General features: G+C 50.0%; 1 protein-coding gene across 2 annotated transcripts in view; it reads right to left on the bottom strand.

Annotated features, from left to right (window-relative positions):
- DTX2 (deltex 2, E3 ubiquitin ligase) overlaps positions 1-12,683 on the bottom strand; it is a 29,571-nt gene that overhangs the window by 8,605 nt on the left and 8,283 nt on the right. Inside the window, exons 3-4 of one of the 2 annotated variants that reach the window (XM_006889699.1) lie at positions 9,651-9,751; positions 1,317-1,445 (exon numbers count right to left, since the gene is read on the bottom strand). In XM_006889699.1, the coding sequence (XP_006889761.1) occupies positions 1,317-1,445; positions 9,651-9,751 (230 nt within the window). The remainder of the gene's footprint in view (positions 1-1,316; positions 1,446-9,650; positions 9,752-12,683) is intronic. The other variant, XM_006889700.1, reaches the window with a different exon arrangement.

Here is a 12,683-nt window from a genome sequence, read left to right as displayed (position 1 = left end):
CCCCCCCCTCTCTCTCTCTCCCTCCCTCCCTATCTCTCCCCTTCTCTTCAAGCACCCTGTCTGAGAAAGCCAGGCCAAAACACAATCCCTGACTGGCACAGAGTGGTCATCTTGTCTTGGTCTGAGCAGCTGTGTGTGAGTTCAGGGGAGGGATATTTTATGGCCTGGTGGCTATAAGCCAGTGTCCAGATGAACTCCAAGACTCTATCTGCCCAGAGTTACTCCTGGCCCAGCTCCGGTGAGGCCAGCACTCCAAGGCCCACCCTCTTGGTGATTCTTGCACTGTAAGTACTTTCACCAGCCTGGGAACCATCAACTGAAAGGAGTAACTGCCGTGTTCTTCCTGGGCAGGGCTGCCTACCTGCCCACAGTGCCCGTCTCCACCTCCAAGGCACAGGAAGAAAGGAGCGTGTCAAGCCTTTGACTGCTGCCTAATTAAAACCCTCCCTAGGACCCCGTCTTGTGCCCCAGGGCAGGAGATGGGTGTTGAGCAGATGCAGTTGCCATTGCTGTGTGCCAAAAGCTTCTGGTATAGATTTCCTACCCCTTACACAACCATCTGTAAGGAGGTGGTGCCCAAGTCAGGGGAGCAATCGGCTGGCCAGAATGGGTATGTGATGGAACCGAGCCCCAGACGCAGGACGGGCAAGTGTGAAGTCCTGCTCCGTGTGTCACTGTCCTGATGGCCGCCAGGGCTTTCTGCTTCTGCACGGCTATGGCCACATGATGGTGCTAAATTACTGGTAACTCTGGACAGATCCTAACGTACACCTCATGTGATTCCTGTGAGCACCCCGCACACCTCCCCAGCCTCAATCCCTCCTGCTGGCCACGGAGGACACAGAGTGGTGGTCATCAAGGAACCCCTTTGCAGTGGCCCCAAAGGGGCCAGGCAGGGCTGGAGGCCAAGGAGAGCAGGATCAGACCCTAGCTCTTCTGAAGTACTTAGCTTCTATGGAAGGGGACAAAGTTGTTCCCCGATCTCGAGCCTATGGTCGGCCCAAAGTCTCTTCCCCCTGACTGTGTGTCTACAAAGTGACAGGACCCTCAAGAAAAGCCCCTCATTCAAACAGTGCCCAGAGCTAAGACCTGGGCTCAGGCTCTCAGAGGAAATAAGGATTCCCCAGGGGCCACCCCCGCAGCAGAAGGCTGGAAGAAGGGACAAAGAAAGCCGTCGCCCTGAGAGGCCAAGGACAGAGAGAAGGCCGAGGAGGAGCTACAGGGCAAGTCACCGATGCAGGAGGAGTCAGAGGCAGCAAGGTGTGGAGGAGGCTTAGCAGGGGCCGGGGCCGGGGAGCGTTTGCAAATAGAACTACCTTTCACGGACATTTTCCTCAATCTCTTAACTGAGCTGTGACCTTTAGAGGCGGGAGGGCTGGCGGGCTGGGGTGCGCGGCTAAGACACACAGGGAGTCCAATGGCTGACATCAGAACACTCGTCATGCCTACACGGAGCGAGATCAGACATGCAGAGAGGGGAGAAACGTTAAAGGGCGTCAATTCAGCACATGACATCAATAAACCCAGGTGAGTCTGGGGCGGCGGCCGCACAAGGGCTCTCAGGACCCACAAACCTCCCCAGAGAGGCTGGGCCTTCCAAGCAGTCCGGAGTGACCCAGGCCACAAAGCTGAGCTGCAGGTCAGGGCCTGGAGAACTTCCAAATCAGCCAGGCTGGGAGAGGCATCGGCCTATGGGTCTCCAGGGTGACCCCCAGGCATCTCATCATGAGTGTCGAGGCCACACTGGCGGGCAAGGTCGCTGGCTTCAGCAAGCCCAGGAAACCCACACATCTGTGGGCGGTATCTTCCCATGCTGGCCAAGAGAGGGAGGACAGAAGGGAACAGCGAAACGACAAGGCCCACTGGCAGGGTGACTTCACAAGGTCACTGTGTTGTGTTGTGTGCTGCTGGGCTCCTGATCACTCTGTGGCCATGCAGTACTGTCTGCTTTGACCACAGGAAATCTAACGTCCCCCATCCGGTCACAGCAAGGCCACGGCCTCCAGGACTGTGGTCTCTTCTTTGGAGCAGCAAAGGTCACAGGCTGTGGCTTCCTTCTCTGCTAACAGTGTTCCAGGCTCAAACAGCCTTCCTGCCATGCGGCAGGAGGAAAGTCTCCTGGGCATCATGGGGGTCTCGGAAGCTTCCACTTCTCAGCCCTCCTCAGGTCTCTGTGCCCCCATGCCAGCAGGGTGGAGGCCACATTCCCATGCACAGAGAAGACCTGCACCCCCGCTGCTCTGCTTTCCCGGGGCGCTCATGGTGCCCACACATACAGCACGGTCTCCTGACCCTGCTGTCCAGTGACAGCTGCCAAAATCCTCCTGCATCAGTCTGTGGCTCAAAGCACCTCCTCCCCAGGGGAATGGGAACTCGGGGCTTCCCCTAGACGGTCTCCCTGAGGGGGGCTTTCCTAACCCGCAGAATCCAGACAGGCCCAGACACAGGAGGGAGCCTGGGACAGGAAGTGACAATGCCACACACCTGGTTTCCCCCTCCACAAACAGGTCACAGCAGGTACAGCAGCCTCTGTGTCAGTTGTGGTGGTGGTGGGGGGGGACTGGGACCCTCCAGGGCCAGCCATGTACCTCCACAGGAAGGAGAAATGCTCCCAAAGCAACAAATGCACTCAGCTCAGGGAAAGCAGCAGAGGCCAGCCAGAAGCTGGGTGATACAGGCAACTCTGTGCCTGGTCACATGGTGGTGGCCACTCGGCAGGACACAAAACAGGCAGCAGACAACCGAGTTCCAGGCAGGCTCCCTGTGCTCTGGCGGGGCTCCGCTTAATGCACCACCACCCCAAGCGCAAGGATGTTCTGGGAGCAAGTGCTTCTCCCAGGAAGTGCGGACAGGTGAGCAGAATGCTAAGCAGGTACAGGTAGCAGTGAGCAGGAGATAATGGGCGCAGATGTGTGCTCCTGAAGCGAACCCCGGGCCTCTGTAAGCTCGAGCCAGGGTGATCTCCCCAGTACCTGCAAGCCCCCTCGTTCCTTCAGACTTCTCAAGGAGCACCTTCCCAGAGGGGTCTGCCCTGACCACCTACCCCAAATAGTAAGATGTGGTAAAGGACCTGGTCTCTGTCTCTGGTTCCTGCAAACACCCTCTAACCCAACCTGCTGCTATGGAGATGATTCACAGTGACCCGCAGGACAGGGCTGAACTGCCCGTGGGATCCCGAAGGCTGTAAATCTCCACCCAAGCTGACTGCCACATCCTTCTCCCACCGAGTGCTTGCTGGATTCGAACTGCTGCCAGTGCATCACCAGAGCACCACCAGGCTGCTTAGGTAACCTGTAACTCCCTCCCGTCAGGTTGATGCTGACTCCCAGCAGCCCTAAAGGGCAAAGCTGACTGACTGCTCCACGGGCTTTCCTAGGCAGGAACTCTCTAAGGAAGCAGGCTGCTACATCGTTCCCCTGTGGAGTACCCGGTGGGTACAAGCCATCAGCCTTTTTGTTAGCAGCCCAGCACAGTCCACCGTGCCGGAAGGGCACCTGGGTAATCTGGATTCACCGCACCCAAGTTGACGCCAACCCTCGGCTGTATTTCTACGGCAGTAAATCCTTACAGGAGCATAGTGCCCACTGCTCTACAGCAAAGCCCTGGATTCAAACTCATGACCTTTCAGTTAGCAGCCTAACATGGCTTCCTGCAGACACCTGGAATTTCACACACACATGGAAGGCTCTGTTAGCCATGAAGGGATGCCAGGCCAGAGGCACCTGCCAGGTTATGCTACTGAGATGTGCATGGGAGCTGGCAGGTCCACAATGATGCAATCCCACACCCCTACGTGACCAGGATCCAATAAAACCTCAGCACAGCAGTTTGGTGAGCTCCCTGTCTGGTGTAAGATATCCTGGCTTGGGAGACCCATGGGTCTATTTCTTGGGACACAGAAGCCCCACATGGGACTCTCCGCAACCTTGCTCCAAGAGTCTCTTCATTTGTATCCCATCTGTGATAGCAGCTTTTTTGAGTTTCAATGGTCAGTGAAGCCTCAGACCTGACAGAGACATGAGGGGCGTAGGAAGCCGGAGTTTCTGGCTGATATCCAGAGGGGTAGCTAGAGGACAAAAGTGACAGTGCCATGTGCACTTGACTGGGCAGTGGAAAGAACCCCGATCTATATCAGTAGGTCGGAATCTGGGGAGCTGGGGACCTCCAAGCTTGTGGCTGGATGAGAGTTTTTGGCTGACTTAGTAGCTTCAAGGACTGAAACCTGTAACTTGGTGAAATCTGACCTAGTTCTGGTGTGAAGGCCTCTCAGAGAAACACTGCACTTGCAGCTGGTGCTCAAGAGGTGAGATTCAGAGCCAGCCTCTGAGAGGGCGGGGACAGAGACATCCTCCCTCCCTCCCAACTCTATCTCGTTTATTCTTTCTTTTTCTTCTAACACATTCACCATGTAGAATCACTCACCTAAGCTGAAAGCCTAGAGAAAGAGCAACTTGCTCTAGCGGCAGATCTTATGAAAGGCTGAACATGACCCACACCCAACAAGCAGTTCACCAGATAGCATTAAGCGTGTAAGATGGCAGGGAGAACACCGGGCGTGAGCCAGTACTCCTTCCTCAGCTGCAAAGTCTCAGGGTCAGGCCCCAACACTCCCAACAACCGTCAGATAACCTCAACCCTTTGGACAGCCGCACCATCTAAGGGGTCTCCACGTTACCCGGCAGACGTCTGGAGGATGAAGCAGACTCTCGGGCTCCAATTGCCAAACACCCCCGTTCTAACCATGGGTCCATCTTTTGACTAGTAGACAGGGGTTTAGGGTCTAAGCCAATTCTCCTTCCACTCAGACTTCAACACCTGACTCAAAGACCTGCACTGCTGCTTATGGTCCGAATGGTCTCGGGCAGGTCGTGCAGCTCCTTCCTTCCTCCAGGGCAGGCAGAGCAGGTGGTGGGGTAGGACATGGCAGGCCTCTGCCTGGCCAGGATTCTCCCTGCCTGCACCCCGCAGAGAGAAGGCTGGGCCTGCATCAGCCAGTGAAGCAGTCACTTGCACACCTGCCTTATGCATCATCTCGGTAAAGGGTATACAAGTCCTTCCACAAAATGACCACTTGCTTGTAAACCCACCTATGTTAACTCTATGGCCATCCCCTCACCTTGCCGTGGCTGTGGCACTTTCCATAAAGACTGTTCAGGGAGAGAACGGGCAGTCTCTAGACTATGTTTGTGGGGCATGTGCTCTGATCCCCTCACTGCCTGATGCCCTAGACAAGGACCCACCACCAGGTCCAAATCAAAGAGCCTTGGGTTCAGATGAGGTGGCAATCTGCTGCAGGATCTTGTCCCCCCTCTAATACCTCCTAGCTGGAGGCTAAGGCCCTCAACTTTGGGGGACTATTTCTCATCTTCCAGTAAACCACAAACTAAGGCCACTGTCGCTGGGTGAACTCCAACTCACAGCAATCCCCCCAGCACAGAGCAGCCCTGTGCGAGGCTGTATAACTCTGGACAGAAGCAGACGACTGTTACCTTTCTCCCTCAGAGCAGTTACTGTCAGTGCTGTCGAGTCACCCGACTCCCGGCGATCCCGTGTATGAAGCTGAAACCTGGACCATCCTCACATCCTCACTACCTGAAGGCCACTGCTGCAGCCGCTGGGCCACTCCATCTTGTTGAGGACCTTCCATCCTTCCATGCACGAGGTCTCCTGCCAAGCACTGGCCCCTAATGATAAGATGCCCAAAGCATGTGGGACAGTCTTACCATCCTAGCCTCTAAGGAGCACCCAGCTCTGCTTGTTCTAAGTCAGATTTCTTTGTTCTTTAACAGCTTACGGCATATTCAAGACTCTTCATCAGCACTGCAATTCAAAGGTATCAATTCTTCTTCGTTCTTATTATTCATTATCCACTTTTCACAAGCATATGAAGCAAATAAAAGAACGATGCCTCAGATCAGGTGCACCTTAGTCTTTAAATTGACATCCTTGCTCTTCCTTACTTTAAAGGGGTCCTTGGCAGCAGATCTGCCCAAAGCAACATAACTTCTGATTTCCTGCCTGCTGTACTTACTGACTGTAGATCTAAGTAAAACTAAATGCCTGGCCATTTTGACTTTTTTCTCCATTTATCATGGTATGACGCCCCTTGGTCAGGTTGTGACAATTTTTCTAAATTTCAGCTCAAACATAATCTATACTGAAGGTTTTGTCTCAACATAATTAACAAATATCCGCAAAATTCGATCAAAAGGCCCATCATCATAAATGAAGAAGAGACTGAAGTGGTCAAGGACTTCACGCTACCTGGATTCAGAACCAATACCTATCGAAGTCGTTAGGTGCTATCAAGCTAATTATATGGCTCACAGCGACCCTAAGAACAGGCAGAGGTCAAGAAATCTCCCTGAGAGCAGGTGACGGGTCTGGGAAAGAATATCCTGGAACTCAGGGAGCTCGACAGGACTAAAGCTTCTGAGCCGGTTACAGGCCTCTAGACTCCTTTTTCTTGTTGAGTCTCACTGTGCTTCAGACAGGAAGTCACAAAGTTTTACAAAATACTGTGCAGATCAGAACTGGGTAATGCTGATGAGTGTGGTTTTGTCAGGCTCCTGGTGTGTACAGGTGTTAAGCATGTGACTTCAGTGGTCTGGCGATTCTCAGAAAATATTCCTTTTGTGACTCCACTGTTTAAAAAATGGATTTTTGTTGGGTTTTTTTCTAACTGTGCCTGAGTCTTTACAAAACCTTGGGTGTTTCTATAACCTTGTCCTAACCCCTGAGTTCTGTAAATACTACTCATCACAAGCATTTAGCTGTACCTCTTGCTTATCTTTAGAAGTCTGTGCAAATGAACAGCTCTTGGAGACAACAGCCGGGATTCTTTGGCATTATATTTCCCATTTTGCAAAATCATTGTCATTACTAAAAGCTTTTTTTTCTTTAACTATATTTGGAGTCTAATTGCTATTTTTTTAAGCAATAGCAAAAACAACTATAAAACATGTGTGTGTATATGAATACATATGTACATGTGTACAGACATGTATATACCCGTGCATGCAGGGATATGCACGTGTATATGTACTGATGTGTCCACAGGCATACATATTCAGATAATATACATGTGCGCATATAATAAAACATATGGGGGGGACACAGTTTCGGGTACTTGTTAGATATAACCAAATGTCTTGCAGGACTGCAATTCTGGGTTTGAAGGATTAGGACCAGTGTCTTGAGGAACATCTTGGTCAACTGGCATAATATGGTTCATAAAGTTACATTCTCAATGAAGCTATACCAGTAACTTACAACCTTGTGTTATGACTGCTTATAAAGTAATGACAACAACAATGTTGCTTTCTACAGAATGACTTTGACGGGGAGTGTCTGGAGTCTTCAAGGTTTGTGAGTGGTCATCTAAGACACACCTATTGGTGAACTGCTTTCCATTCACCTGGAACAAAAGCAAAGGAGAAACCAAGGACTCAGAGGACATGAGTCCATACAGACCACGGCCTTCGCACCTTTCAGAGCAGAAGAATAAGGTGACGCCCAGCAAGCGCTACCAACGACCACAGAAGACAGACCCCTGAAAGATGGGGAGAGAAATGGAAATGTGAACCTCATGTTTCTTAAGAAAATTTCTACAGAACCAAAAAAACTACTTAACTGGTTGAGACTGGAGGACTCCTGGAGACAAAGGCTCCAAGATACTCTTCAAACCTTGAACCAAAACTAACTCCTGTAGTCAAATAACAAATCAACTAAAAAAATATCACCCTAAGGGCTGTGCACCTTTAAAAATTTACCTACTCAAAAAAAGAAACAAAAATTTCACCTACTCTAGACCAAATGGTCAATAACTTTAAAACAAAGATGAGAATACAGGGACCCAGGGAAAAGAGACTAACAGCAATGGAACCAGAAAGGGGAAAAAAGTGGGACTGTTTACACAATAGAGAATGTAACCAAATATCAGTACAGAATTTGCTGGACAGGAATCAAAACTGTTGTGTAAACCTTCACCGAACACACAGTAAAATATTTTGGATAAATAAATATAAAGGCAGGGAAAAAAGAGTGAAAGTGTTAGCCCAGGTGGTAAGGTGGGGAGTGGCATCACCCAGACCATTTCTAAGACTCATTCAGAAAGCTTCTCTACACGTGTATTCAAGCCTTAGTGAGCACACGCAGCTGGACCTGCCACCCATGCTAGGCTCCCTCCTGGGACACAGGGCTCACTTTGCTCCCAGACCCTCGGCAGGAATGTGGGGTCAGGCCTGTTACTCACAATCTGGGCTCCAACTCCTTCTCCACTAACCTCCAGACACAACACCCTCAACTCTTAGAGCTGAAAATTCACCTTCACCATCTGACACCACAGACCTGAACTAGGCAGCAGTTTCCAGCACTCACGCCCTTTTCTGGCCCAGCGGAGGTTAACGGCTCAGCAGCTGGAGCAGGTTCAAGAGGCTGCTGGACACAGCGTTCCCTGTGGCTTGCCCAGCCCCACCCTGCCCAGACTGTGATGCTCTTTTTTCCTTTGTTAGCACGCCTTCTTTTGCCACCTCCTTAGCTGCCCCACCGGCCAGCACCCTGCTGGTCCCTTCCCTCCCCTCCGGCTCCACGGGCACTCATATCCTGCCATGGTGTCCACTGCCTCCACAGACAGAGGCCAGATCCCTCTTCTGAGCCCCACACTTCCACTCCTGGACAGCAGCATCTACAGCAGTCATGACCCTTCTGCCACGGCATCCGGGAGCCGCAGAGGGATGGGAGGAGCTGCGTCCTGAGGTCAACATGCCAGCAGGAATCCCAACTCCACCAAGTGCTAGTTATCAGGCCTGGGGCGAGTTGTTTAAATTCACTGAGCCTCAGTTTCCTCAGATGTAAAGTGAGAGTAACAGTACCTGCCTCACAGAGGATGCTGAGGATGGAACAGCATGGTGCAGACCCCTCACTATCATCACCACCGTAGCAGTGTCACCTCAGATGGATGCCAGCAGCCCTGACTCCGTGCCTCCTCCTCTCACAAGCAGCCTGACCACCTGACCAGAAGCTCCCACCTTCACTGCCCTGGCTTCGGATCAGGGCTCCACACTGGCCTCCCCACCTCCAGCCTTGTCCCCTCTAATCGACCCTGTATCACCAGTGTGACTCCTCAAACACAAACTGATTTTTCTCTTCATTTTACAATCTTTAAAAGCTGGAAGTTCACAACACTGTTCTGTCTTCCTCTGCATATTTTTAAGTAACAGTTACAAGGACAACTTGCAGTGGCTCTCTCATGCTTGTCAAGGGATTTTTAGAAACAGCTCCAATATGTATAGTTAATAAACCATCTCAGTGGGTAAAAAGTAACTTATTTGAGATGTAACCAAGGCCAGTATGATTCTGTGGATTCCTCAAGGGTCCCAGGAAGTAAATGCTATAAACATCTCCAGAAAGAAATGTGGCTTTTTTCAACAGTACTCAGTGATACATAACAATTAAAAAGGCAGAGAAAGGCCCACCCCCAGAAACCCACCACTGGAGAGCCCAAGGAGGGATGTCTGGCCCATCATGACCAGATCTACTCCCCTAGGTCAGCACATCCCTGCCGCACAAAGCCCCCCTGTGCCTCCCATCCCCACACCAAGTTCACCACATAGGCAATTTGTTCCCGAACCTGAGGGCAAGAGGCCTACCTGCAAGGGCCTGCTGGACCCTGCTGGGCTTTGGCATCTGCACGGGTACGCTGGCGGGGACGCTCCCAGCGCTGCTGGCCGGACCGCTGGGGAGGGAGGTGCTGGGGGAAGAGAGAGAACGCTTAACACGTAGAGCTGATGTAACGGAAATGAGCTGGAGAAAGAGTTCTGAATGAATCTGGGGTTGCCTAGGCTCCTTCAAGGCCACACTGTCCATGACTGCTGCTTGTTGAATCCAGAAGCAAAAAAACCCACATTTGCCATTCTCTCATGCAAATTAACTCAGGGATTGCGAGCATTTGAGAAAGTAAGCTCCCCCTACCCCCACCAACCACTGTCATCATTTCCAAAGAAGACACCTCCGTGAGGCTTGCCACAGCATCAAACACGGGGCAAAACTCACGTCTGAGGTTCTGAAAGAGACAAAGCAAAACTCAAGACAGGTTTGCATCGCTCACTTCCTCATGACAAGCAAGTCAGAACCAGCTCACAGCTGACCCTCCCCTGGGTTTCCAAGACTGTCAATCACACGGGAGGAGACTGTCCAACTTCTCTTCAAGGAGTCTCTGGTGGATCCGAACCAGCAGAAAGGTGAGGCCTTTGGGTTGGCAACACAAATCCCCACGGCCTACTCCACAGGGGTTGCAGCCCAAAGGCAGAATCTCTCTGTGGATGAAGTGACCAGCGGCTCTGAGGGAGAAAGATGGGCCACCTCCTTCCGCTGATTTGCGGCCTCGAGACCCCAGAGGAAGGTCACTTATGAGGTCTCTCTGATCCATGGCAATAAGGTGAGTGTCACTGAAATGAGAGCTTTAGTTGTTTTTATGTGCCCGTGAGCAGAACGGACTCCTAGCTGACTGATATTCCAGCAGGTTTTCTGAGGCTGCAGACCTACACTGCCCGTGAAGAAACTGCCCATCTTTCACCCTTGGAGCAGCTGGTGGATCCAACTGCACGTGTCTGTGTTGGTAGCACAAGTCTTTCCCTGCTAGACCAGCAGAGCTCCCTAAGGAGAGTTTTAGTAGCAAATCAATGATACACAGTTGCTGTTGAGACCATTCAGATGCACGGTGACCCTAGGGCATCAGAGTCCAAGTGTGCTCCATAAAGTTCTCAATGGCTGAGCTTTTAGAAGTGGACAACAAGGGCTTTTCTTCCTGAGAAACCACGAGGTGAACTGGAACCTACAACCCTTGGGTTATCCGTTAAGCTCATTAGCTGTTTGCACCAACCAAGGTCTTCCAATTGTTAACCCTACAGTGGAGAAACCCAGCAGAAATCACTCCACCAGGTGGCTGAGACCACCATCAATGACAAATAAGCATCACAGATGCTGGATAGGGTGGACTGAGGAAGACGCAGCATGAACTGTGTACTCCAGGAACAATGAGAAAACATCAGACAGGCCGCTCAGAGAGCCTCAACAGAGCTCCCCAAAACGTCAAGGTTACAAGAGATGCAGCAGACTGAGGACAGGTCATAGACCAGGGACTCAAGAGACATACCAACTGGATACAACGTGAGATCCTAGGCAGGATGCTGACAGGATCCTGGGGCAGAAAAAGGGTACTGATGAAAAGTTTTTTCAAATTCTCTGGTTTAGTGCACAGTGGTGGACTAATGTGAATTTTCTAGTTTGAATTCTTTTCTGCCACTGCTAACACTAGAAGTTGAGTCAGGGCCCTATAGACTTGCTGTACTATTTCTGTAACTTCTCGGTAAGTCTAAACTTGTTTCAAAATAAAGGCTTTGTTTTATTTCTTTAAGGGGGTCACTGTAAGTCTGAATCGACTTGACAGCAAACAGTTTTAGTTGTTTTTTTTTTAATTACTATTGAAGCTCTCATATCTTAATGAAGCAATCAAGCTCAAGGCATTTTGAACTTTTCTTTTAAGGCTGTCTGTCTGCAGAGACTCTGAATTGCTTTCCACTTTATTCCTGTTATCTTGTAAGAAGATGGGTTCCCACCCCCAGCAGGGGTTTTTCTGATCACTGTCATAAAGCTAGCAGGACTGCCCTGTGGATTTCTCAGACTCTTATCTGACTGTAAAACTTATTTTTAAAAATAGTAAGAAATCCTACTCAAGCAAGATCCACACCTCACTCCATATACAAAAACCAACTCAAGGTGGATCATGGACCTAGGACTAAAACCAAGGACTATAAACTTCATTAAAGAAAAGCTTGGAAGAACTCTAGCAGTCCTAATCCAGAACATAAACAGTCTTCCAAGTATCCTGAAAATTCTACAACCAGGAGAAGATAAAAGAGATGAATGGGACCTCCTAAGAATCAAATCCCTATGCACATCCAAAAACTTCTCCAACAGGGTAAAAAGGGAAGCCACAGACTGGGAAAAAGTATTTGGTAATGACATGTCAGATACGGGACTTATATCTAGAACTTATAAAATACTTGAGCACCACAACAAGATAAAGGTAAATAATCCAATTGAAAAATGGGCACAGGATATGAACAGACACTTCACCAAAGAAGACATTCAGATGGCCAACAAGCACATGAAGAAATGTTCAAAATCCCTAGCTCTAAGAGAGATGCAAATTAAAACAACTATGAGATATCATCTCAGTCAGAATAGCAAAATTTAACAGAACAGCAAGCAACAAATGCTGGCAAGGTTTTGGAGAAACTGGAACCCTTATTCACTGTTGGTGGGAGTATAAAATGGTGCAGCCACTGTAGAAGGCGGTATGGCGCTTTCTCAAAAAATTGCAAACAGAGATACCATTTGACCCAGCAATTCCACTACTGGGAATATATCCCACAGAGACCATAACTGACACCCAAGCAGATATATGCACACCCATGTTTATTGCAGCTCTGTTCACAATAGCAAAGAGTTGGAAACAACCCAGGTGCCCATCAACAAACGAATGGACAGAGAAGCTGTGGTATAGTCACATAGTGGAATACTACACTGCATTGAAAAACAAGGAACTCATGCAATATTATTCAAAATGGGTGACCCAGGAGGACATTATGCTGAGTGAAATATCTCAGTTGCAAAAGGAC

The sequence above is a fragment of the Elephantulus edwardii genome, unplaced genomic scaffold, assembly GCF_000299155.1.
Source record: "Elephantulus edwardii isolate Elephantulus edwardi_28Jun2011 unplaced genomic scaffold, EleEdw1.0 scaffold00080, whole genome shotgun sequence".
NCBI lineage: Eukaryota > Metazoa > Chordata > Mammalia > Macroscelidea > Macroscelididae > Elephantulus > Elephantulus edwardii.
This window is presented reverse-complemented; position numbering and strand designations above follow the sequence as displayed.